The sequence below is a fragment of the Rattus norvegicus genome, chromosome 13 (assembly GCF_021556685.1).
Source record: "Rattus norvegicus strain SHRSP/BbbUtx chromosome 13, alternate assembly SHRSP_T2T, whole genome shotgun sequence".
NCBI lineage: Eukaryota > Metazoa > Chordata > Mammalia > Rodentia > Muridae > Rattus > Rattus norvegicus.
In genome coordinates this window covers 46,734,006-46,761,125 of record NC_141546.1, presented here as the reverse complement: position 1 = coordinate 46,761,125, position 27,120 = coordinate 46,734,006, and the positions used below count along the sequence as shown (strand labels likewise).

General features: G+C 50.2%; 1 protein-coding gene across 32 annotated transcripts in view; it reads left to right on the top strand.

The window, feature by feature from the left end:
• Positions 1-4,965: 4,965 nt before the first annotated feature.
• The window catches only part of Nfasc (neurofascin), a 186,575-nt gene continuing 164,420 nt past the window's right edge, over positions 4,966-27,120 (top strand). For 27 of the 32 annotated variants that reach the window (XR_015635056.1, XM_087579884.1, XM_087579875.1 and 24 more), the window contains exon 1: positions 4,966-5,085. Coding sequence is in view for 26 of the 32 variants with exons in the window: in XM_087579884.1 (XP_087436010.1) it covers positions 4,979-5,085 (107 nt within the window). In the remaining 6 variants the exon portion in view is untranslated. 32 annotated transcript variants of the gene reach the window in all.

Here is a 27,120-nt window from a genome sequence, read left to right as displayed (position 1 = left end):
CGTGAACAGCTGTGCAGGTTGGCACAGTAAAACTCCCAGGAATGCTTGTCATGAAGTAGTCCAATGCTTTCTGTGTTGTTCTTCAGTCTGGGTTGTCCAATGTAATAACCAATAGTTATATATGGCTTTTGTGCACTTAAGGTAGGTATGGCCACTATGGATGTAGGGCTGAGGGTTTTTGTTTGGTTGGTTTGGTGAGGTTTTGTTTTTGTTTTTGTTTGTTTTGGTTTGGCTGGATTGTTTCTTTTTGTTTTGTTTTGTTTTTACTTAGTGTGCATTTAAGCTCTGGTCACCATTACTGTAACAGTTTTGATCTCATTCACGGTTCCATGCATGACCCAGCAGCGCCAATGGAGCGTCCACTGTAACCGGTGTGCTGAGCTCAGCCCTGCAGATACAGACCGGAACACAGTCCTCCACTCCTGGACACTCATAGTCGAGACACCCGGCATGCTAAATGCCAGGAAGAGGGTACTGTCTTCCCTTTTGCTGCAGCACAGAAGAGGGTGGGGCTGGCAAGGTAAGAGACTTTCACTAGGAGATGCTCCGGCTGTGTCTTAAATTAGGGTGATGCCATAAAGATAAAGCAGGCAAGAGATCCCAGAAGCTCTGCTGTTCTGTAACCACTTGCTTTTGACGCAATCGCTATCTTTGTGGTTGGCAGTGTAAAGTCTGCTACCATGGCCAAAGGCCAGACGGCTTGAGCAGGAGAGCCTCCCTCTGTCCTTTGAGCCAGAACCCTGCTTTGGAACCCAGGCTGATCTCAAACATGCTGTCCTCCTCGTTTAGCCTTCCTAGCCTCAGTTCGAGGTTTACAAGTGAGCCTCATGGGTGGCAGAGGAATAGCTCCTTCAATAGGGGTTGGTGCTGGGTTTCTCAGCTAACAAGAGACCTTGCTCAGCCTCTGTCCAGAGTCAGATCTGTGAGACAAGCTGCTGAGATATCTATGCTCCGAGGCCTCCAGAAAGCCATGCTTTATGTATTTAGAGAGTACACAGCCAGGCTTCTCCTGCTGGGTTCTTCACCGGAGGCTGCTGCCAACAGAGGTGTGCACGCAAACTCTGTCACATTCCAAGCCCTTATGCTGGACAGCTGTGAGGACGGTCTCTCACAGTGCAGCTATGCCCACTCAGAGATGCAGGGCAGTTCCTCACAGTGTGTTGTTGCCCTAGAAACAGGGGCATAGGCCAGAGCAGGGCAGGGAAGGCAGTTCTGAGTTTCTCATGTTCACTGCCTTCTCTTCCACTCTCCTCCCTTCCCTCCATTACCCTCCCCTTTCTTTCCCTTTCCTCCCACCTCACCGCCTCCCTTCACTGCCTGGCCCCAGCAGGAATGATATTTCACCTACTCCACACTCTCGGAGAAGACTCTGCCTCTGAAAGCCTGAGGCATATGCTTGGCAAGTGACTCATGAGCTAAGCAACATGGCTGCCCTTAGCAGTGGTGGGGCCCAGAGCAACATCCAGCCATCCTGTCTCAGTGGAAGCTGGGACAGCTCTGGCTTGTCCCGGGACACTGTGTTGGGTGCCGGGGCCTTAGCAGCTGGGCTGTCAGAGTCCTTGTGGGACTCTCTCACTTTGTTTTGTTGCCAGGAGCGGGGAGTATGGTGATGATGCTGGCCTTTGGAAGGCAGAGCTGGACTCCTTCAGGCTTCAGTTGCTAGCACACACTGTATGGTCCAAGATGCCCAGGAGACACCTGTGGTCTAAAGGGCAGGGAGGGCACTCTGGTCAGAAACCAAGAGCAAACAAGGCAAGGGCCTTCAGGTCAATCCTCTGCCTCACCCTCCCCTGCAGCAGCTCCCTAGAGCCATTCAGGCCTCTTCCCTCATTACTGAGCGGGTAAAACAATCCATCACACCATAAGTGATAAAAGACTTGGTATATGAAAGGCTTCAGCAAAGATTGGGTCCCTCTGGGCCCCTTATAACCCTGACCTAGTCTCCTAATCTGGACCAGGCCATCATTACTTCCTCTCGTTCCTATCCTTGTCCCAGTTTGCTTTGATTTTCTACCAGCAAGAGAAAACAGTCTACATGCTATAACTGGATGTCCTTTGGCAAGATCAGTGTTGAGGGCTCCCCCTCCCTCTGCATGAGTTATCACGGTCAAGTCACTATGTTCCTATGATCACAGGAAGGGCCTCGGCATTTGCACACCTCCGTAGCTTGTGCCCACGTTTCTGCAGGCCAGATTATCTTTCTAAAGATTTATTTGTATTATTTTAAATTGCTGTTAGTGTGTGTGTGTGTGTGTGTGTGTGTGTGTGTGTGTGTGTGTGTGAGAGAGAGAGAGAGAGAGAGAGAGAGAGAGAGAGAGAGAGTGTGGTGTGAGTGTGTGGCATGAGTATGTGTGTATATGGGTGTATGTGTTTGTGTGTGAGCGCAATTGTGTGTAAGTGTATGTGTTGGTGTGTGTTGTGACTGTGTACGCATGTGTTTGTGTGTGTGCGCACACATGTGTGTGCATGCACACTCACAAGTGCCCACAGATGCCAGAAGTGTCAGATGCCTTGGGGTTGAAGTTACAGGTGATTGTGAGACTCCTGACAGAGGTGCTGGAAATTGAACTCTGGTCCTCTACAAGAGCAGGAAGAGCTTTTAACTTCTGAGCCATCTCTCCAACCAGATTCTTAAAAATGGTACTGATGGCAGGGGCATTTAGAGTCTCAGTGATCCTGCCAAATTGGTTTCCCAAAGGCTGTCCCAAGTTAATTCTCCATCAATAATGGACAAAGCTGCCTGTATCCCTATTCCTCCTTGAAAGTCTGTGGAAGAGGGGTGCTTGTAGACGAGAGAGAGAGAGAGAGAGAGAGAGAGAGAGAGAGAGAGAGGGGGGGGGGGAGATGGGGGAGGGGGGAGAGAGAGACTGTTTTGATCTGCTTGGGTACTGTACTCACTTGGTGCACTGCACATGCTGGCAAAACAATCCCACATGTGAAATAAAATAATTAAATCTTTACAAAAACAATAAAAAAGCAATTGCTCTTTTTTTTCCTGATACAGTGAGGATGACACTTGGAGCAGGTGCCTCTAGAGTAGACACCACAGTCACTATGCACCACAGAAGACAGCTGTCCCTTGCTGCTATGGGGATCCACACAGTAAGATGCAGGGAACTGGCTTCTTAGGATGGGAGAATTCTTTTTCTTTTTTTTTTTCTTTTTCTCTTCTTTCCTTTTTTCTTTTTTTTTTTCGGAGCTGGGGACCGAACCCAGGGCCTTGCGCTTCCTAGGCAAGCGCTCTACCACTGAGCTAAATCCCCAACCCCAGGGAGAATTCTTTATTCCCTGGACCACCACTCGATGCTTTTAGTAAATGGGGGTGTCTTAGTTAGGGTCTTATTGCTGTGGAAAGACACCAGGACCAATGTAAGTTTTATAAAGGACAACATTTAATATGGGCTGGCCTACAGGTTCAGAGGTTCAGTCCATTATCATCAAGGTGGCAGCATAGCAGCATCCAGGCAGTTGAGTTCTACATCTTCACCCAAAGGAAGCCAGGAACAGACTGAGCATCCCCAGGCAGCTAGGAGGAGGGTCTACAAGCCCACCCCACAGTGACACATTTTCTTCAACAAGGCCACACCTGGGCCAATCTAATAGTGCCACTCCCTGGGCCAATCATATGTAAACCATCACAGGGGGTGTCAGGGAGCCCTTGCCTACACACAGACCTGAGCCTTCCTCTAAGTCTTCTAAGAGTCTGTCAGGTGTCTGGGACTTATTAGCGTCCAGGAATAGCACCCACACTTTCCTCTTCTGAGTTTTCCAGACCTTGATTCCCCTGCCCCTCTGGTTGGGTTGACTAGCTCCTTGGTATTACCTGGTTCTGGTGGGGTGAAGTCTCATTCTCAGGACTAACACCAGAGTGATGCTGAAGTTGGTTTTGAGTGACTTGATGCTTTGTATCTGTAGGAACCTTGAAAGAAAAATTGCCCAGGATTCTGACACCTCGGGGCAAGCTTGCTTCCAGGCTTTCAAAACTGGCCTCCCTCCCTGCCTGCTGAGGTAGTCTTTGCCTCCCATCTGCAGCTATTGGGTTGGAAGCCCCTAGCTGAAGAGAGGCCATTTTGTCAGTGGGCAGATGAGCCTTTACTGAGCACAGGCTATGTGAGGGGAAGGAGGGGAATCTCTATCTTCTCTTTTCCTGTGCCCACAGGCAGAGGTGGGGTGCGGGTGGGCGGGGGAGGGGATACTGAGGCTGGCAGGTGGGTTCAGGTCTAAGTGGAAGTGATACCTGGGTGTGAGCATATAAGAAGTCTCAGAGTGGGGCTGCCTAGTGGGGTTGTAGTTTTGGGCAGGGAGCTGAATTAGAAGCTTCCAAGGGCACAGGTCTCTGCCTGTGCACATTAGCTGAGGTCTACCAAGGGGGAGGCATTTTAGCGAAGGCACAGCCCACTTTGCATGCCCATACCGGCTCAGTCGCAGAGACAGGGCTAACATTTGGATGTGTGGTCTCCAAGTTCCAGGTTTTTCTACTCAAGTCTGGGACAGTGCCCTGAGTCTCCCTCAGGGCAGCACAATTCTCACAATTTTAAAACAAGACCCGCCTGCAGACTCCTCAAGTTTATTTCCTTGTTAGCTTCAGATGGACAACTCAATGGAAGTTTTTGGAGGATTGGCCATAAGCATTGCTGAGCTAGACTTTCCAAAGCTGTGGACAAATTCCTGCCCCTAAAAACTCATAATGGGGTTATTTACAGGACAGACCCGCAACAGTTCTGGTTCCCGGTTCTTCAGGAGAGCCACTCTCCTGAAGAAGCATCCAAAATCAAGGAAGAAAATAGGGTTCCCAGCCTCTGGCTCTGCAACTTGATCCTTAGGCGCGTTGGGCGGACTGTGGCACCTGAGCATCCTTCCGTGCTTCTGGGTCCTGGTCCCGGCAACTCGTACGCAGGGAGGGGTTCGGGGGCGAGCACGCAGGCCGTCGGGGACGCGCTGGCCGCCCGGGGGCGCGCACGGGCTAGTCTCTGCCCTAATGCGGCGGCTGGCGGCGAGAGCTGCTGCAGGGGACGCGGGCGAAGTGGCGGCGCCGGGAGCAGACATCTGGGACTGCGCCCAGGGCTGGAGCTGGAGCTCCTGGAGGTAAGGTGAGCGCGGGCACCCGGTAGGGTAGCAGAACCCGGTCGCGGAGGCCCAACCAGCGGCACCCCCTTCGATTCCGCCCTATTCAGTCCATCTGCACCCCCCGACCTGTCCCATCCCCCTCCATCCACATCCCTGTGCCTTTTTCTCTCTACACTGCCACCTGCTCGAAACCCACCGGTTTCTGGCAATGCCTCCCTCTCCAGCTCTCAGTCTTCTCCACCCCAATACCCTTTCAGATTCGGCTGGCAACATCCCATATTCCAACCCTCTCCCTCGCTCGTTCTCTCCTCTCTGTCTCAGCCTCACCAATTGAGTCCTGCCGGCCCCTGTGTTTCCTCTCTGCACACCTCACTTTTCAGTTCTCCACTCCACCTATGTTTGACTGCCTCTCCCGTGGCCCCTCTGTTTGCCCTCCCTCACCCTTTTTTCTCTCTTCACCCGGCGGCCCTGCGTAGTGCTGGTCTCCATTAGCTCCTTTCCAGTTTATCCTCCATGGTCCCCATCTTCATACCCCATCCCAACCCCTTCTCATTGGCTTCCTTGTTTGCTCATCCCGCACACTCCCCCTGGAACAGCTTCTCTTCTCTCCTTGGTTCCTAGCCGGCCTACTGCTCATCACCTTCCCCGCCTGCCCTTCGTGGTGGTGGGGAGACTGCTGACTGGGTTCCGACTCAGTCTATCCACCCATGCATCGTCCTACTCTGCCACAGAGGCCTAGGACTCTGCCGGCCAGGTGTTGACTGTTGTGGATTCAACCCCCCTAAAGCCCTCTGCTGCATGTTTGAGCCTGTTCATAGCTGTCAGAGAGAGATACTCGGGTTTGTAGGCCTCTGTGTGGTCCACTTCTCTCCTCTCATCTCCTCTCTTGGAACTGTTCGTATTTGCTTCCTAGATTGGCTCTGGAAAGGCATGAGGCTGGGGAAAGAGGCAGGTCCAAGGGAATGGCCCTCAAGCTCCTGGGACTTGTCCTGAGTCCTAGACTGCAAAGGCCTGGCAGAGAAACCTTGCTGGAGGGCCTGAGAGTAGGGGGTCTTAGCAACAACTCTTCCTCAGCTTTCAAGCCAGCACTCTGGCATCCAGGAGTGGTCATGAGTGTGGCCCACGACAGGGCTGGGAGTGGTCAGAGTGCTGAATCACGGAGACTCTGGTCCCACAACAGTCCCCTCACTCCCTGAGCCAAGGTCTGCTATTTGTTCCTCCCTTCGCTTACTGGCTGAGTTGTGCATGTGTGCACGCGCATGTGTGAGTGTATGAGTGTGTGTTGTGTATGAGTGTGTGTATATGTGTGTTGTGCATGAGTGTGTGTGTTGTGTATGAGTGTGTGTTGTGTATGAATGTATATATTGTGTATGAGTGTGTGTTGTGTGTGAGCATGTATGTGTGTTTTATGTATGAGTGTGTATATGGTGTGTGTGTGTGTGTGTGTGTGTGTGTGTGTGTGTACCTCCTCTAGCTCTAGAAGAAAGGATGACAATATTCCCCTTCTTCCCTTTCTGTTTTCCTGATAGGGCCCTGGTGTGTCTCCTCTAACCTTGGAACTGAGGTGAGCCCTGCTGGGCCCAGATCCAATCTCCAGTAAGGCAAGGGCAGGCCACAGGCTTTGAGACCTGGGTGCACAGGAAATGTGTGGTTTGGATAGGGGCAGAGACACAGCAGGTTCAGATCCCACAGAACGTAAGCCTCTGTAGAAGCTGCTGGGGTGGGGGGTGGAGCAAGGAAGACCCTGGGGACTAGGGTCCTACCAGATGAGGCTGTGGGGGCAGCCAGAGGAAAGGAGCAGAGCTCAGTCCTCCCCTTTGACCAAGGATGCTGGATCAAGTGGAACTGCATGCAGGAGGCAGATGAGAGGAGGAGGGATCACCTTCCTGTCCAGTTCACTTTACCTTTTGTCTTGACTAAGCTGGTTTTTCAGAGGAGACAATTATCTACCCTTAGTCTTTGGATTAGGCTGAAGGGGTGTGTGTGTGTGTGTGTGTGTGTGTGTGTGTGTGTGAGAGAGAGAGAGAGAGAGAGAGAGAGAGAGAGAGAGAGAGAGAATATGGTATTACTGAGAAAAGAGACGAAACCCAAGAAATTATATTTGCCTTTTGTGAAATAGGGGCTGGCTTCCCAATCTCCTGTCTCAGAGACTCCTCTAAAATCCTTGACTTAACAGGGGAGGTTAGGTACAAACTGTAGTCTGGCCCTGACTGTTTCCCCCCAGAGGCTCTTGCTTTGGGCACTGAGGGGCTGGACAGAGCTGACTGAGACGTGGGATGTGGTTAATTCTGTATGGCCTTCAGACTGTGTCTGTCCAGGACACATGCTGTTGGGCGACTGGCTATGCCGGCTTTGTCACCCTTCTCTGTCCCCTCCCCGTCGCCTATGGGGGCAGGGTGGGAAGCGTCTCCTGGCATCAGGGCCTCCGGTCTGCCAGCTTTTCCTGGTATCAGAGAAGCATCACCTGCAGCTGTTGTCGGGAGCTGATTGGATCAAGGCTCTGACGTTGAAGTGCTTGATTGGGGCTCAGGTTAAATGGGGCTTCTGATAACAGCCTACATCTTTCCCAGTTTTCTGCCACGAATCTCACCCGTTGCCCCCTTGTTTGGCAGCAGAAAAGCTACAGAGAGTTAAATCCAGGCATACCAACAGCAGAGCCAGCTCCCCGGAGAGCAGGGGCAGGACCTGCGAATTCTACCTCACTGGCTGGCTCAGGTGGAGCTGGATGCAGGAGTGGCTCCCTGTGGACTGGAGCAGGCTCTGCTTACAGCCACTGGTCCTTTCATGGCACATTGAGCGGGTCAGGGGTGGGGGCCGAGATCTGAGTTTTGGCTTTGAGGTGGGGCAGATCTCAGGAGGGTCTTGTTTTTGCGGCGACTCTGGGACAGGATTTCTCCAGGCATCTGTCGCAGTTTGCTCCTCACTTCTGGCCCCATAATTCTCTCCCAGGCTGCTTTGGATGACAGAGGTGTGGAAATCTCTGAAGCCATCCAACAGTTGTGTGCATTTCCCTCTGTCCTTAGAAACAGAAGTCCTTAGGGAGTCAGGAAGGAAGGGGCAGAATGGTCCTGGCCTTACTGTGTTTGATTGAGGGAGGCTGAAGGAGGGAAACTAAAGCAAGACTGGGTTCATCTTTACTCCTGCCTCAGATGCTCATTAAGCCCTGCGAATGCTGCCACTGAGATCAGAGAGGGAAAGCAAGGACAGAGCTTCGTCTTTTCAGAGCTCTGGTGTAATGGAAGAGGGAGATACACACAGATATGCCTGAGTGAGACTGGGCAGACAGGATCCCAAATCCCACTGGTACCAGTCCCTCTTGCCCACAACCATCTGGAATGGTAGCTCAGAGCTGATCTTGACGCTGCTGGCTGCCTGGGAAAGGCTGGGGGTGGAGGTGAGATTCAAGGTGCTATCAGTTCCTCAGCCTAAGCAGCCAGAACTTGGTTGTGCTGTGTGCAGCTGAACCCTGCAGTTTGACGGAGAAGCATCCATAGGGAGCTCTGGGACAAGGTGGGGGCTACATTCCTAATCCCAACTCCCACGAACATGTATTCTAGGGGCAAAGTATGGTCCGTAAGGGCTTGAGATGTCAGAGCCACTCAAAGGCAAGGCGTGAGTGTCCTCAGGGAGTTCCCAGTCTGTTGGAGGAATAGTGAGTTTTGCACACAGTCATGCTCAGAAGGCAAGGAAGCACAGTGAGCACTGCTGCATGCATGGGGAGGGTCTTACGTGTACATAGGAGGTCAGAATCAGGCAGGAGTCATCACATATGTCCATCTGCGAGGAGGTTGAAGAGGAATAGGGGGAAATCCTTAGAAGTTATGCAGTTGATCAGGCTATCTCCAACCTCCATAGATGCACTGGTAAAAGAGCCAGAGCAGAGACACACTTTCATCCATGAGGGTAGCCTCTCTTGTTCCCACACATCGAGTGTCCTGAGCTTTGAGCTGTGTCAGGACCTGTGCAAGATATTGCGTGATGCATTGGAAAGAAGTGGAATTATCCCAAAACGTCACGGAAGAAATGCTGTAACAAAGGTCGAAGAGTTCTTGCTACTCTAGGAGCATGACTGAGGGGTCCCAGTGGATGGAGAACCTACAGTGATAGCAAAACTCTTTGACTAGATAGTTTGCCTGCTTTGGCTAGAGGAGTTTGATGGCAAGCCTTTGAGCACTGACCAGAGGGAACTCACTGATTCACTGACCAGAGAAGGCCTAGCTAGGCCTTGCTGCAGGGCACAGGTTGAATGCTTATGGCTTGGTTTCTGGGACATCAGGGGAGCCCGGAAGCCAATGGCTGCCCTAAGAGCTTAAGTAGGCACTTTTCAGTGTTGCTGATCCAGGGCATCTGCCAGACCGTCCAGCCAGTTTGAGAACTCTGGAGCCGCTCTCTTGAGGTCAGCCAAGAAACATAAGCAGCACAGTGTAGTAGTCTACGTTGTTGAAGGCTTACTGTGTATTAGGTGCCCTACTGTGTGCTTTATCTGTACCCTCTCACGTGATCCTCATAAAAATGCGCAAAAACAGGTGTTTTCAGGACTCAGTTTTACAGATAACAACAGACTCCTCAGAGGTGGTTGCTGGCTGAAGATCATAGAGTGGGTGAGTTTGCAGAGCTGGACTTTAGACCTTCATGTTTGATGCTAAAGCTGTGCATCTCTTTTACATGTGAGCCTGCGCTTCCAAACTCTGGTAGAACAGTACAGAAGTGAAAGGAATGGGCGCTGCACCAGAGTGGCTCAGAGTGCATGTTGGGCACCTCCTGTTTCCTGAAAGACATAGAAATGGAAGGCACAGGAAACACCTCGTGAGCAACACTGTGCCCAGCACTGTGCTCAAACTTAGACTGTCATGTTTCTGAGGAAGTTGTGATCTCTCAGTTAGCTCAGGCTGAAGGGGCATCAGGGGATTTTAGGGAGATGACATGGTAGGATAGAAACTGCTCAGCCTTGGAAGTCACACGGGAGACCCATCCAAGGGAGAAGCAAACACTTGGCAGTTTCTGGTTTTCTGCCTCACCTTGTCTGTTTCCCCCTTCCCTGGGCCCCACCCCTTATGGCACACACACACACACACACACACACACACACACACACACACACACACAGAGAGAGAGAGAGAGAGAGAGAGAGAGAGAGAGAGAGAGAGAGAGAGAGAGAGAGAGGCAGGAAGGAGACATTATTTGGGCCTCTGGTCCTATTACTGACAGGACTTAACTGTGTTTCTTTCTCTTGTCAAATTGGAAGGTTTCTGTGAATCCTCATCTCTGGGATTTGTGTCATTGATTAATTTCTTGCTGTCTTGACTCTCTCAAAAGAAAAGAACTGGAGTGCTCAGGGGGCACTGAGGGGTCATCCTCTCTCCTCCTGCAGCTCCCTCCTCAGAGAAGCAGCTGCCTCCTGGGCTGCCTCTCTTCCTTCACCTGCTCCTGTCCTCCCTCCCTCCCCCCTCAGCCCCTCCCCCTCCCTGGCAATCCCTCTCTCTCTCATCATTATGATGCTAATTGTGTTGTTAATTTTTCTGAGACCCAGAAAGAAAGCCCCAATCTGTTGTAATGAATTTAATTAGAGAGGGGCTTGGAGGACTTCAGAACCTCTTACAGGATCACCATAAACAAAGTTAACGAGATAAAAGCCCCAGATTAGCTCTGGGGTTGGAAGGGAGGGTGTCTCTGTTGGTCTTAGGGTAAGTCCTGGGCACCTACAGTTGGAGGAAGGCTGCAAGAGGAGGACTACTACCCTCCATGTGGTCTACCTGCCCCACCCAGCACCACATCCTCAGTTTCCTGCCTAGTTCTGCCCTGAAATGAGATTGTGGCCATTCTTAGCAGCGCCTGGCTTTTTTCTGCTGTTGGGTCAGGGGCATGCCATCTCCCTACAGCAACACCGAGGCTTTTAAGACCCTGTCCCTGTGCTCAGATGTAAAGGACATTCACCAGTTTCAGACAGTGCGTGCTATACCGTTTATGGATTATGGCTCTGGCCTTTATCCTCTGAGATCAAGTATCTGCTGTGGGTCTTAGGAAAGGAAACTGAAAATTCACTGACTAGGGCTGTTAGGAGAAAACAAGTACCCCAAATATGGGACTCTTTCTTCCTCTTCCCTGGCCATAGTGGGGTCTCCCTGCCTTGCTTCTCTGAGCACTTAACGTGGCTATCCCAGGCAAGCCCCCTGGGATGGCAAAGTTCTGGCTTCATGTGTTAAACAAACCTTGCTGGATGCAGATCAGGCCAGCTGGGATGGGCTGACCAGATGCTAAGTTTGGCCCCCAGATCTTTTGATTTTTTTCCAGGATGAGAGTGAATGGCTGGCAGACCAATTCTGAGGACTTTCCCCAGTCATGAGAATTCCCCATCTTTTACTGATGCCAGCCAGTTGACTCCAACAGCAATTAAAAAAAACAAACAAAAGCCAAAACCCAAATATTTAATGGGAATTTCCAGTACTGAGTTTAGTGGGTTTTAGAACTCATCTCTTTTGTTACTAGTTCTTTAAGGTTTCGGACACGTTTGTGTGTGTATGCGCGCATGTGCACGCGTGCTCTTATGTTGATGGAATTTTTCCAGCTGGATTCCTCTTCTAGTTTGATCTTCATCTGTGGTGGAAGTGCCATTAAAAATTCCCAGCAGCTTCCCTTTGTGCAGGTGTAAAATGATCGCCCTGTATCTCACTGTGTGCAGATAGAAAAGGTGAGTATTCTCAGAATAGGGTATAAACAGGGGGAGGCATCAGAACTCTCATTCTGACAGGGACCAGACGGTCGAGCCGAAGTCTGAAGCTAGCTTCCCCCTCATTCTTGCAATGCATTGGCTTAGGAGACCAACTGGCTTAGTTGGGGCATCAAACTTTAGGCTTTGGGTTATTGTCTGTCTGGCTTCTGCACAGTCAGCAGTGGGGTCAGTACTGTGCTCCAGGCTGCTTGTCCACTTGGGTGACAGAAGTCTGTGTTCCAGACATTGCTTCCAGGCCGTTGTTGGAGAACCCACTGTGTGAGGGTATCTTTTCACGTTGGTGGTGGAAATGCCTCTGAGGATATAAACAGTTTTCCTACACTGGAATAAGAAAGGGCAGAAACCAGATCTCTTTCCAGTTCCCATCACAGACTGAGTGGAACTGAAGCCTTTGAAACCTGAGTTGGGAATTTACTCAGGATTCTCTGAATAATCCAGCCCTGACCTCTCCCTGGTGATGTGGTGTAATTAGGGCCCTAAAGCACCATGCAAACTAGGTGTGCTTTGGGATATCAGAGAAGGGAGGCGATCAATGCAAACTACAGCCCATGGGGAAGTTTTAAAGAGTGGTGTGGCTGACTTGGGTCTCTCTCTCTCTCTCTCTCTCTCTCTCTCTCTCTCTCTCTCTCTCTCAAGATTTATTTATTTTGTATATTGTTGCTATCTTCAGAGACACCAGAAGAGGGCATCGGATCTCATTACCGATGGTTGCGAGCCACCATGTGGCTGCTGGGAATTGAACTCAGGACCTCTGGAAGAGCAGTCAGTGCTCTTAACCTCTGAGACATCTCTCCAGCCTTGGGTCTCTTGAGAGGCAGTGGTTGGGCAGTGGCTCTTTTAGGGAAAGAGGGAAAAGTCTTAATCATGGGAGGAAGCAGTGCTGTGGCCATCATGATGAACTGGACCCTGGGGCAGCAGAATGTACAGCTAGGACCACCGGCATGAAACTTGCCTTTTAGGTTCCCTTGAGACCTTGTGGGGAACGGCTTTTGAAGCTTCCTAACTGAACTGGCTCCTGCTTTCAAGACAGCAAGGTTGTCAAGTGTGAGGACTGGGCAGGAAACACACATGCACACACACCCACAACCCACCCACACCCCCATACACCTCTAGAGGTTTCTGGTGGGCACTTCCTCCTGCAAAGCTGTTGGGAGAAGTGCTGAAACTTTCTGGACTGCCCAGAGGAGCTTGTCGCTGTCCGCAGTGCTGACGTGAAGTTCATATTTTCTCCTCCTGTGTGAGGCCAGGTGAAAGCAAAGCTTGCTTAAAGTAAAGAATGCTTAGAGTCGCGCTTAAAGCATCCAGAAAGTGAGACCAACTAGAACAAGGCAGGGGGTGAGTCTTTTTATTAGTCAACTGGTCACAGTATCTAACTCCTCAATCCTTGTGAGGAAAGCAAAGGGATGGGTCCCTTGAAGAACACGCTGAGGGTACAGGTGTGTGTGTGTGTGTGTGTGTGTGTGTGTGTGTGTGAGTGTGTGTGTGAGTGACTGTGTGTGAGTGTGAATGACTGTGTGTGTGTGCGTGTGTGCGTGTGTGAGTGTGAGTGACTGTGTGTGTGTGTGTGTGTGTGTGTTAAGGTCACCCAAATGGGAGCCTGCAAGGGTCAGTTCAAAGTCTCCGTGTGAGAGACCCCTGGAAAAATGTACCGCCTTGCCTCAGTTTCTTCCAGAGCACCCGACATCCCTCCTGCAGACCTGGAGAAAACAGGAGTTTCCTAAGACCATACACACGTGCTTGCTAAAAGCAGAACTTTCTATTCACACTCCTGCTAGAAGTGCCCTGTATTTGTACCACACAAAATAGTGGCTGTTGGTTCTGAGTGGCTGCTAAGAACTTGAACAATGGCTCACACGACTGAAGGTTGGAATAAATTTTTTTTTCTTTTAAGGCGGGGTCTCATGTAGCCCAGCCTGCTTTGAACTTACAATCGTCACCTTATGTCTCTTAAAATCTGGGTTTACAGGTGTGTCCCAGATTTAAATTTTGGAGGTGGGAGAACTGGTTAAAGGTGCTTGCCTCCAAGTCTGATGACCTGAGTTCAGTTCCGGGGATCCACATGTCCTCTGACTGCTACACATGTGCTATGACACATGCATTTCCCCCACAATGTGTAATTAAAAAAAAAAAAAAGGTTGACTTGAATTTTGAATTGGGTCAAATTTAAGTCGCCACACGTGGGTAGCAGCCAGTATTCTAGACTTTACGGCTCCATGTGCAGTCAGAATCCTTGGTCAAGGCCAACTACCCATGCTTTTGGCCCCACATACCATAATCCCTAGGGCACAGAGAAAAGCGGATGTTTGAATGAAGGTGAGCTTGGCACTGCTGGAGAGGGCTTCTGTATGAAGTTTGTGGCTGCCTTGTCCTCCCATCCCCAACCTGTCTTGTTGTACAATGGGAGCCAGCTTACCCCTTTACCCTGCTCTCCTCTGCTGCAGAGGGAGGGTGCCTTAATTCTGACTAAATGTCCAAGGCCCAGTTCAAGATTTTTCTGGAGCTTTGAATGAGCAAGTGCGGTCCTGTGTATGGCCCTGGCCCCAGGGATAGTGCACATAGGTGAAGTGCTGTTGGCACCTACTAGATAGGCAAGGGTCTATCTTTGACCGAACTCTGATTCTAATAATTCTAGGAATCTTTACTCTCATCCGGTTCAGAGGCTGCAATAGGCATGGCTTGAGGGGTGGTGAGGCTGAACAGGAAAAGCAGTGTCAAGCAATAGGTAGGTCAAAGGCTAAAGCAGAAGCTTGCTTCTTGATAGCCGTCAGACTGCCTGTCTCATCTGTGGTAAGATGTGCCTGCCTGATGATAGCCCTGGGTCACTGGTCTTAGGCTTGCCCTGTGCTAGCAATTTCTCAAACCAGAGTGCACATCTTTTCAAGGGATACCTTATGGTTGTATATTTCTCCTACAGAACCCCAGTGTGCTGGGAGCCACCCTTAATAAATGCTCATGAGTAGCTCTTTGTTAGTCTGGAGCGAGGGCTCCGACCCCTTGAAAGAGCAAACGTGCGAATACAAATGGTATTTATTGAGCCTCTGCCGGGGTAAGTCACCATGCTTGGTACTGTGGGCTGTGACAAAAGAGGAGCAGGGTATGGTTGTTCCCGGTCTCATGGGAATGCAAAGGCAGGCACGTGTGAGAAATGACACACACACACACATACACACACACACACACACACACAGATAGAAACAAAGACAGACGTGCTAGCCTGGAGACGGATGGGGGCTGGAGTGCAGGATGCTGGAGGGTGGATGATGTATGTGTCTCTGTCTGGCCATCTCAGAGGATTCCCTCCTTCACGAGCGTAGCTGGTACCAGCCAGCTCCATGCCTGAATCCACAGTGCTGTCTTTATGGGCGATCAGGGAGCTGGGTCTCTCTTACTGGGGTGAAGCAAGGCAGTGCTATCCTGAGCTCCCCTCTTCCATGCAGAGAGCTTTGGAGAGGGCTTAGAGGGGACGGTGGGAAGGAGGACAGTGTACAAGCGGGGAGCTCCCTTTGCTTCTCACTGCTAAAACGGTGACAGGCCGGTAGGTCCCTCTTGGCCTCAGAGGGTGTGTTGAGATTCTCACAGTTCTAAGACACGGAGTTCCCAGATTCAGGTCCAGGTGCATTGCTGGAGGAGACATAGTCCCTAAAGGTTACCCCACACCCCTTCTCTGGTTACTAAGGGGTGGGCTGCCTGGCCAGGAGAAGGTGGACTGCATTTCTCAGCTGCAACTGGGGAGGGATTCTCTGTTGGCTGCTGGAGAGGGGTCTCCTCATGGCTCCCCCACTGTGCTCCTCAGACCTCCACATACCTGGAATCCTGTTAGAACACAGACTCAGAAGCAGCAGATCTGGACTGGGTCTGAGGGGTCTGTAAGCCAAACAGAATCCTGCCAAGATGTAAGACTATATTTTCTGGGGTTGGGGATTTAGCTTGTAGAGCGCTTGCCTAGCAAGCACAAGGCCCTGGGTTCGGTCCCCAGCTCCAGAAAAAAAAAGAAAAAAAAAAAAAGAAAAAGAATGTATCTTCTGAGTTTGTGCATCAACAAGACCTTGACTCAGAGGCTCACCCCACCTCATCACTCCCAAGGTCTGCAGGCTAGACCAGCCATGCTCTGGTGTGTATGCAGGCCTTCCAGGATAGAGTATTATACAACTTACTTTGCTGGTTGGGTTTCTTCTTTATTTTGTGTCTGCCTCTCTCTTCCTTGACCCAGGAAACTGTATCCTGCAGCATGTGGCTAGTGCTTGGACCACAGGAGTTCACGGTCAACACAAGAGCCTTTCTCAGCTGGTTATGTGATACTTAAGACCCGTCACTTAGCGCCATGGCCCATGTGGACTGGTGGCTCTGGTTTTTGCTGCTGGTTGTTTAGAGCAGGCTAACTCAGCTCTTTGAAAGAGCAAGGCCAGGAACTGTGAGTGGGTGGGAATGATTCCAGTGTAGACTGGCAGGAAAGCTACTGAGTAGGGACCTGACCATCCCGGCTAATGTGTAGGACAAGCTATTTGATGCTCTCTGGCTTTAATTCTCTCGGGTTAAGAATGGAACTACCAGTGCCCACTTTAGAGACCCATTTAAGTGTGCGTGTCATTTTACTGAGTGACAACCCTTGAACTAGATGCTGTGTCCCTATTAGACCCAGGCATTGCACACTTGTGTCAGAGATGGGATGGATCTGGGTCTTTCTCATTTGAATGTCCCATAATCATAGCTCATCTCATGGACCCATCTCGACACATTATATTTCATAACAATTGTCAGCTCTGCCCTTGCTAATGGTCCCTTCCTTGGCCAAGGGTCGCTTGCAAGTGATGAGGTCTGGGCACCCCAGGAAGTCCAGCCTTCTGTTGAGAGTGTGAGAGTCTGAGCACGGGTATCATCCAAGGCTGGTGCCGTACTATCAAGCCACTTTGAAGTCCTCAGCGACTTCAGTGTCTGAGACTGAGGCCTCAGACAGGGGTACCTTCTTGAAGGGACACCAGCTGCCCCAGGGAGCCCTCTCTGCTTGACAGAACCACTGAACCTGTCTGATGTGTTTTGTCTGCCTAGTTTCTCTTTTTCATTCTGGTAGTAAAAGAGAGTAATAAAGACAAGGGGAGACAGTCCCCTGGGCTTCCCCTTGTCCACCTGGCTTCCACATGTGACGCCATCAGGCTGTTCCACCGTGTGCCGTCAGTGCCTCACCCTGGGTAGAAGCCAACAGGTTGCCCATCTCCAGTAGTGAGAGGAGGCCATGATGTCTGCTCTCCTGTTGCCCACCCTCCTCGCTTCGGGTGCCTGCCGATGCCCATGTCACAGAACACATCCTAGCAGAAATTACCTTGGCTAGGCTGGTCAGTACAAGGGGCAGGAGGGCCAGTTTGCATGGTCTGGTAGAGGGAGGGGACACCCCGTTCAGGTGCTGGTCCATTTATACCTTTATGCCTGAGACAGTTATCTAATGAGGGACCTTATCAGGCGAGTCCCACGTTCAGGCTAATTTAATCCCTCTGACATTCTTCACGGATAGGCGATGAGCTGTATTTGTTCTCTGACTATCTTCTAATTTGGCTGGCTTTTCTCTTGGGTATTCTGTGACATTCTGTGCTGGATACTGGTTCCTCAGTCAGGATCTGTAGAATGTCATCTGGGACTTAGGGAAGTTTTGGTGCGAATTGTTTTGTGTGGTTTTCAGCATGGAGGGTTATGTGGCTCTGCTTGGGTAGCTTTTTGGCTAAAGCTCCATTTCTGTGGTATCCCCGGAGTCTTTTGTTCCTTAGAACTCTCTCCTCTCTCTCTCTCTCTCTCTCTCTCTCTCTCTCTCTCTCTCTCTCTCTCTGATTATATGTGGCCAGCTTTCCACAGCAGAAGTAGATTTCCCAGTAAGCCTGGGGTATACAAATGGGTACCCCGTTACCCATAGCCTGGTCACCTACGATTCATTCCATGCAAGACGTGAAGGCCAGTTTGATGGTGGAGGTTAGGTTTAGGTGCTGACTTTTCCAGCCACCAATGTCTTCGCTGTTCCTGTACCACCTGCTCCCAGTACTGTGGGACACAGCATTGAGCCTACTGTATTCTGGGGTTGGGACGAGTTTGACTGGTGACACCCAGGGCTGCTTCTCTTCCATCTGGTTGCCCTCAAGCCTTAAGGCCATCGGTGTGGTGTTGGGCTGCCCTGGCATTTAGGGGTACACACACGTGGGTGCTGGAAGTGCCTAACATTGGTCTGGAGGAACTGAGCTTAAAGGCGGTAGATAGATCACACAGCTGTGAGTGCTGTGTCTGGGCCCTCCACGGAAGGTTTGGAAGGCCTGCTATGGGACTGGGTCAGGGCTGGGACCAGGGCTGTCCTCATTCTGAATCCCGACTGGGACAATCATCTCTGAACAGATCCCATGGTTCTTTTGTGTTCCCGGAACCTTGGGAAACAAAGAGGGAGCTTTTAGACGACACCAGGAAAAGCTGGGGTGGGGGGCCTCCTAAACCCTAGAACGCCTGTCCTCAATTGTTTGGCTTCACTTGGGGTCTCCAGATGCTGGTATTTTGGGACAGACCAGAAGGTCAGTGACCCCTCGGTGATGAGAAGACTTGCTGGGACTGTGGCTCTTTTATTACTAGTTTCATTATTGAAATTTTTACTGAGATAATTAACCCCCATGCGCTTGCAGGAAACTAGAGTGTGAGATGAATACATCCACGGCTCCCGGTGCTTTCTTCTTGCAAATCCAATGTGCACTCTCACACCCTCCCATACGCCGACTTGCCCATGCTTTTAATGCCTTTTCTCTGTGCGTTTCTAGGCCCGATGTGGCTCTACATGGTTTCTCTGCTTCTTCCCTGATCTTCTCCCCAGGTTTGTTTTTCCAAGCTCACAGTAGGAAAAGCTTGAGTGCCTGCAGTGTAGGAGCAGGGGCTTCAGAGTCAGACTGTCTGGTCCTAACCCAGGACTCGAGTCACTGTGACCTTTGGCAAATGACTTCAATGTTCTGTACCTCCATCAGTAAACCTGGGATGGAGTTGTTAGGATAAAAGTGCCTAAGGGCCACGGGGCCTCTTACACTCGAAAGTTAGGATTCCCCACACCGCTTCCTGTCTGCAGCTTAATAGGAGCACCAGGGTGGTGTTGGTCGGCAATCAAAACATCCTTGAGCCTCGGCTAGGTCTCCAGTTGTATGCACCATGAGAATTACAGAGGAGACAAAGAGGTCTCACTTTGTAAAAACTTTGTACCCTAGTTGGGGAAGCTTTCCCGGCTCTCGCTTATGCTCACACAGATGGCTCCCTCCGCAAGATAATGAAATGTAATGCAACTGAGTGGGCCCCACCCAAGAACTCCCGCAGCCTAGCAGCCACTGGGAACATTTTGATCGGAGGCCTCTAGAAAGACTCCGAGGGGCCTTTGGAGCGGAACCTTGAAAGGTGGGGCCCTGACTCTGCTCCCAACGAAGTTACAGAAGCCAAGTCTTACATTTCCTTCATGCTGGCCACACTCACAGGGTCAAAGATGGGGAGGAAGACAGAATGGCTCTTCTGAATTTAAACAGAGCCTAGGGAGGATGTGGAAAATGACCCAGGAAAGACAAACAGACGTAGGAGTGTTTCAGGACGTGGGTTTGGAGTCTACTTCCCACAGTAAGCCATTTCCTGTGAGCTAAAGCTATCTTATTCCTAGGCCACATCAAGTTGGTACACTAAGGCACAGTGTAATTGCTGCCAAACCCACAGCCCAGATCATCTGTTGAGCACCCAGCATGTGAGGCAAGGTGAGGCAAGCCCAGATTTTGCCTGTGGATGTCTGTCTGTCTAGTGTGAAGCAGGGCCAGTGTTTCTAAATGGGGGATGGAGAACAATCACCCAATGACAGACTTCTTCCAGTGACTAAGTCCCAGAACACCATGTGACCAGCACTGTACTCTCCCAGGGCTGGCAGGGTCCCAGGGCCTGGCCTCAGCAGCCACGGGACTTGGTAGCTAAGCCTAGGAAGAGCCCATTGTTTTCTTGCCTCATTCCTGGCTACTGGCTATCTCTAGCTTGTTCATTGTTGCCTCTGTGGAAGCTGCTATGAGCTATATATTCAGCCACAGCTGGGCAGTTGGCACTTGCTCAACTCTTGCTATAGAATTTTCAGTGGTATTGGTAAAAGGCTTCTCTCTCTCTTTCTCTCTCTGTCTCTCTCTGTCCATCTCTCTCTCTCTCTGTCCATCTCTCTCTCTGTCTCTCTCTGTCTGTCTCTATGTCTCTCTCTGTCTCTCTGTCTCTGTCTCTCTCTGTCTGTCTCTATGTCTCTCTCTGTCTCTCTGTCTCTGTCTCTGTCTCTCTCTGTCTCTCTGTCTCTCTCTCTCTCTGTGTATGTGTGTGTGTGTGTGTGTGTGTGTGTGTGTGTGTGTGTGTGTGTGTACAAGAGAGAGAAAGGCAGGTGTTAAGTCTCTTGAAAAGATAAGTGTAGTCTCCAGTAGTGTGAGTCCAAGATTGAGAGAACTCAATATGGTTTATACTGACCACAGTGACTCGGTCTGACCACCAGGGTTAGAGACAGGTCATGGCCTTTACCTCAGAGCAGCCGCATAGTAATGGTGAGACGGGAGGATATCAGCTGCAGGCATTCAGAGCTTCCCCTGTGCTAGGCAGCGTGCTCTGTGCTGTAGGTAACTCACCCCACTCCACCTTTGATATGTAGTCAGCGGTCCTCCTTGAGTGGCACATCACATAACTGAAGTGCGGGGACTTGAGAGGCTCTCCCCCAATGTCGCCCAACTAGGAAATGGCAATGGGGGCTTGGATTAAAAACTTCTTAGTCAGAATGATTATGACATTTAAGTCCGTGAGAAGAACCTTTCCCAGACAAGAGGTCTACCCTACATTCGTTTCTTCTTGCTGAGTCCCAACAGAAGGAAGACCAGCCTCGCTGGATGCTTGGGGACAGTTTGGGGTCAAGTCCTTCATTTTGCCTGGGAGCAGAGGGAGTGAGCACAAGGAAGGGACTTGCTGACACTGAGCAAAGCCAGGAGCAGCTCCGGCCTGCGTGGCTTACACCAGTGTTCTTAGCCGTGAGTCGCTTTGCTGTGTTTTACAATGCTGGAACCCAGAGCTAACATATGTCTGTATTGATGTCATACCCGTAGCTTGCCCTTGGGGCCGGCTTTTGGTGGGCATCCCAAGCGCGATGCTGCAGCCCACTCTCTGGTTGTTTCTGATGCCGATAACGGCTTCCTCAGAACTATTTATTCTTTTACAAGACGTGCTAACGTGAGTGCTTGGTACCTGGGAGAACTGATGTGTCTTGTCACTGCTGATACTGGTTATTGTCAAGGACATCTCCCTCTCACTGTCCAGGCTGCGACAGACACTGTCAAAACTGTGCAAGAGATGCCTCGGCAGGCTGCTCTGTGGCCCGTAGCTCTAGCTACGGATGTAAATCCAGGTCACCTGTGGGGCTTGTGGGAGCACACATTTGTCCACCCCAGTCTCTGAGGATTGGAGCCCAAAACAAGACTGCATTCGTGTAAAGTTCCCAGGTGACACCAACTCTGCAGGTCTAGAGTGAGGACCAAGCTCAGGTCCCCTGACTCCCAGCTCCGTGCTCTAGCCCTGTGATGCTCTGGTCCTCTGCTCTTGGAAATGCCAGCAGCTGAAGGTGTGGGCCTCCTTCCCTGAAACGGAAACTGTCTCAACTCTGGGAAGTGGACAAGCACAGTCATGGCAAGATTCTGGGGCAGGAGCCAGATCCTGCCCCTGATGAGTCCTTTCCGGAGACTCACTCACACATTCATTTATTTACTCAGGAGACCTTTACCAAGGGCTTTCTATGGGAAAAGAGGTGTGCCCACCCCAAGGGCATACATATAGGCATCAGACACTCCACTCTTCCTGCCTGACCTGGTGACACTGTCTCACTGCCTGCCCCCCATGGGGAATGGGACCATTCTTTCCTTAAGGGACATCTTGAGAAGAGAGAACTTGGAGCCAGAAGACCCAATACTAATTCTGGCTGACTTAGCTGGTTACTTCATCCAGCTCACCGTCCTCTTTGGGCCTCAATTTCTTCTAGAAAGTTGAGTGAAGTAAGAAAGGACGTGGTAGTTAACGAGACTCCTTGCCCAGCCTGTGTGACTCTGGCGCTGGGACATTCAAATTGCTTGGGGCAGTATTTGATTTGGTTTCTGCTCTTATTCAATGAATACCTTAAAATTTATTTGTTTGTTTGCTTTCTTATGTGTACGAGCGTTTTGCCTGCATAGACGTATGTCTGTGTACCAGGTACACACATGCACGTGTGTTGTGTGTGTCATGTGGTGCTGAGAACCAAAGCTGGTTCCTGAAGATCCTCGTCTGCCCCTAGCCACTAAGCCGTCTCTCTTCTCATTCACCTGAGGAGACTCTGCATAGAGGGTGTAAGGGGTGCACAGAGCTGAGCCGTCCCTGGCACATCCACCCCTGGGGGCTTCTTACCTGCCGCGCCCTGCCGTGTGGAGCTTCAGGGAGTTCAGGAGGAGTCTGATACCAAACCTTTCACAAACATGTTTGACGGTGGTTACTACCCGGTACTCATTTGGCAGCAGTCCCTTCCTTAGCATCAGGCTGTTTCCGGTACTTTGGAAGGTGACAGTTACGTCCAAAGTGGACTTTCATCTCTTGGAAGTGAATATCTTTATTAAGGATGTGCTGTGAACACAGCACCAGTCAGTTTCAGAAACATGTCTGAAAACATACCCAGCTGCAAATATGTGAGTTTCCGGATATGGGTATGGTAGAAGCTTTGGGTTATTTTTATCTGTTAATATCTGATAAAGCTATTAGAATGTAGTTCAACCCCTGAGCCTAGTGTAATCGGACATCTAAAAAAAATTAAAAAAAAACAGCATTTGCCTGTTCTAAATGGAAGAAAAGTTAAAGTTTGCTTTTATGGGTATAATAATTATTAATAAATATATTTAAATAATACTTTGTAAGAATAAAAAAACCCAAACTGATCCAAAACAACATATTTTAAATGTAAAATAACCAAAGTTATCCACGTATTTGTATTTTTAAATGTAAGGATGTCACGTTAAGCCTGTAACACCAGCTCTCAGGAAGTGGGGAGCAGGAGAATTGTAATCTACAGTGAAACTCTGTCTAGCCTGGGCTTCAGAGTGAGACCCTCCCTGTCTCAAGAACAAACAGGGCTGGAGAGAAGGCTCCGTAGTTAAGAGTGCTCACTGCTCAATCATGAAGACGAGTTTGCTTCTTAGCACCCATGCAGAGAGACTCACACATGCTTGTGACTCTGGCACCAAAGGAACCTCTCTGGCCTCCGTGGGTACGCACACACATGTGCACATACATACACAGAGACGCATGCACATAAATAAGTATCTAACAGACAAAACTCAAACAGACACAGGTTCCAGGGCGACTCAAAGATGAAAAGGTGAGAAACATCAGAGAGAAGTCTCTGGACCCTCCTGGCTCTGCCGTTCTGGGCTCTAAGGTCCTGAGGGGACTGGAAACCCTAGGGGTACAGTGGACAGGCATGGGCACATTGTTAGCCCTGGACTGCTGTCAGGAATAAGATTGGACATGCTCTTTGGGAACTCCTTTCTCAGGGAGCAACTTTCTCTCCAGGCCGGCAAAGAGCTTTCTAACGACTAGAACATTGGATACTTGAGCCGATGGAACATTGGGGATCTTGAGATCTTGGGCATGCTGTCGACTTTGATCCTGGGACAATGACTGATCCATTATCTAATGTGGCAGCTGCCAAAGACTCAGACCCAAGTGTAGCCCTCTCCGGCTGCAGATACAATTTCTTTAGTGAAATTTAGTCCTTAGGTGTACATAGAGCCTGGTCCTGGGACTCACAGGAGTATTGGTGTGGTGCCCTGGGGCTCTTGACACTCCTGGACATGCCTCATCCAAATGATCTGTCAGGGAGGTACCGGTGAGTGTGAGGTCAGCCAGGCTGACGGTGAGGTCCAAGATAACTGGGGCTACATAGTTAGCTCCTGTCTTAAAATAAAGCAACAGACTAAAAACAAGCAAATTTCAGGTACTTTTAGGGGTGGCTGCAGAGACCTCTGAATGAGGACTGGGGTTTGTGGGCAGGTAAAAGTCTTCTGGTCTGTTCTGAGAATTTCCCATGGACTTGGTTTCAGGGCACACCTGGGTTCCCCCTAACACCAGTATCTAAAGCTCTTCCACAAGTCCAGTCCCTGTGCAGCTTCCTACCAGCCTGAGTAACAGATGGACAGCAGCAGACTCCAGGAAGCCCACCCCAGATAATCTGTAGCTCGCATTCGGTTTAGAAACAAATGACTTGATGCAATTTTTTAAATGCACCTAGATTATCCTTCCTAATTTCTCTGCAGTTAAGACCAAAAACAAATGCTTTTATGTACTTGGGAATCCACTTTGAAAGTGGCTGGCTTGGAATACGCTTAGGCTCTGAGGGAAGCTAACCTGGGCCCGACATTTCCTGCAGATAATTGAGGATAGCTTTTAGTTTCCATAATCACATTAGCCTGAACTTTTATATGTTAATCATCAATTTCAGCCATCCATTCCCCACCTGCCCTCTCTGGGGGAGGGAGGGAGGGATAGAGGGAGGAAAGGAGAGAGAGACAGAGACAGGGAGGGAGGGAGAGAGACCGAGACCTCATTTGGGCTGTGTGGCCTCCTAGACCACAAGTTTAGAGCTTTCTTTCTGTAACCCTCTATACCTAGACCTGTCTCAGGCTTCCTGGGTATTTTTGGGGTGTCTTCACGAAGCAATGGAAACGCAAGATTTCTGATCTTGAACAGGTTTATTGTGTTCTGATCCTGTCTGTGGGGGACCTTTGCTGTGTGTGTGTCCTGAGCTCAGCTGTTCACGCGGTTCCTGGTCTCACGTCAGGTTTGTGCCAGACTTCCCTATGTCGTGACAAGTTGAGAGAAGTCTCTGATGACCTTGGTTTCCTCACTTGGGGAAGGGAGTCCCCATGGTGTGGGTGTGAATGAGTTTCTCTGCTGGGCTTCTCAGAAGGCTGCCTTTCTTTGGCTCCCACCCATTGTGAGGAGGAGAGGAGAGAGGGGACAGAGCTAGCCTTAGGGTTTCTGCATGGCTTCTTTTCTTTTTCTGGGGAATTCTGGGTGAGCTGACTTGTCTCACAAGCTAAGACTTGCCCTCTAGCCTAACCGGGCTAACCTCAACCACCAGGCTAACCTCAACTAACAGGCCAACCTTTGCAGCTGTCATTTTACTGTTCTCTCTCACCTGGTTTCCTGTTTCATCTTGAAGATTCAGCAGGAACAGAATTCCTGGACCAACCTCTGCATGTGCGCTCTCTCTCTCTCTTCCTCCCTCCCTCCCTCCCTCCCTCCCTCCCTTCCTCTCTCTCATTTTCCCTCTTACTTGGCCTTAGGCTTATTAAAGAGATGTATTATAAGCAGGGCTGCATGTAGGTAGCCTCACCTACCTCTGTTTGTGCCGCCTGGGCTCCTTCATTTTGGGCTAGCATTTAACCCAGCAAAAACGGGGAAGGGGCCAGCTCAGGCCCTGGGAGCTTGGTCTGATAGAGCCCAGTTAGACTACCTCCTCCAACCTCCTGACCCAGGAAATCCTCTAAGCTGTCCTAATTACCTGTGGCTTCCCAGCAGATGCTGCAGTGTAAGGAGGGAGGGCATCCTTGCACACCCTGGGATTAACCCTCTGGTTGCTGAGTCCTTTCACTCCTGTCCTTGTAGACACGAACAAACACCTCTCCAGTCCTTCTGGGCTGCCTAGCCCTTACTCAGTCATATATCTCCGAGAGAGGCAGAGAGTTCATCCTAGCACCAGTCCACTTGGTCTGGAATCTTTCTTCTCGTCTGTCAGGCATAAGGAGTTGAGTCTATTTAGCTAAGGTCCTTTTCCAACACTGCTGCTCAGGAAGGAGCTGTTTGCTCCCCTGGGAAGTCTTTGCTGAGCCTTCTCTGGTAGCCAGGCAACTGATCTTCAGACCCACTACCTTCAAGGATGCTGAGGTACTGAGGCTACCATGCAAGACATAATTATGAGCACATGGAGCATCAGCAAGTGTGTGCTTTCCCAGTGCCGTCTTAGTTCCCCTAGTGCCGTCCCTGCCTGGAGACCTTCATCTCAGTCTCTTTAACAGTACTGCTAGGTGCTTTGACTGAGGGCCCTTAACCAGGATTCTGGGACTCATGCTCAGTCACTAAAGGAGCAATAGAAGGAAAATCCATCCACATGACTCTAGCACCATGTTCTTTTCGGTGTCTAAGCTGCAGCATGAGTACAGTTGAGTACATCAGATGTTCACAGTTCAGCTTTCAGAACGTTTTCAACTGGGGAGATCCAACCTGCCTCCCTGCTATATGAGGAAGGATAGGGATGCATGCACAAAATCCCCCTGTTGTGTAGGCAAAGACAGAGAGAGGATGGTAACGATCTCCCCTTACACAGTGCTTAACTTTAAAAGCTAATAGTTTGCCAAGGCTCAGTTCTTGTGCCACAAAACCAACCATTTCAGCCATGCCTATTGGTGCGTGCCTGTAATCCCAGCTACGGGGAGGCTGAGGAGGAGGATTTGAAGTTCCAACACCCAAATAGACAGCATAAGCTGAAGGCCAGTCTTGAGACCCTGTCTCAAAAAGAAAACCCTGTGGCTATAGTGCAGTGATAAAAACTCACCTCACATGTATGAGGCCCTTGGTTCGATTCTCAGTACGTTCTTCAAAAAAAAAGCTAACGAATTTAAAGTGAACAATTAATTGACTTAGATTTGCTGTGTTGCAGCCTCATCCTATGAAGTCTGGTCTTGCTGTCTATTGTAAGGCTAAATGTGGGCCCTTAAGACCTGGAGTCATCAGGTAGACCCAAGTGACCCTGTCCCCAAGTTATTTCTGATTGGCAAATAAAGATGCCAATAGCCAATAGCTGGACAGAAGTGTATTCATACACTGTCTCCCTCTCTAGTCCCTTGCTGGTGCACTTTCAGTGGCCTAAAGGGTGCTGCTGAACAGAGGCACAGTGCTTGTGTGAGTAATGCCTGCCTGTTCCTGGTTCTCAGGGGATACTGTTGGCCAACTGAGGGCCATGCCGAAGTCCCTGCCATCCTGTAACCCACAGTGGCTGGGCTACTCTATAGGCACACTGACACTGTGTGGAACTGTCTGGTCTTGTTGGCTTGAGCTAAGGTCCCTCCTCCATCTCTGCCCTTGGGACAGTAGGTTCTCCATCTTCCTGAAAATAAGTCCCAGCCCATCCACCCAGCAGGGGCCTGGGGCCTTGGCTTCCCTTCTCCCCGTGTCTCACTCTGCCTTCAGTCTCCTGTCTTCTCAGTCTAGAGGGTGGAACCCCCAGAAACTGCACAGTTCGTGATGTAGGA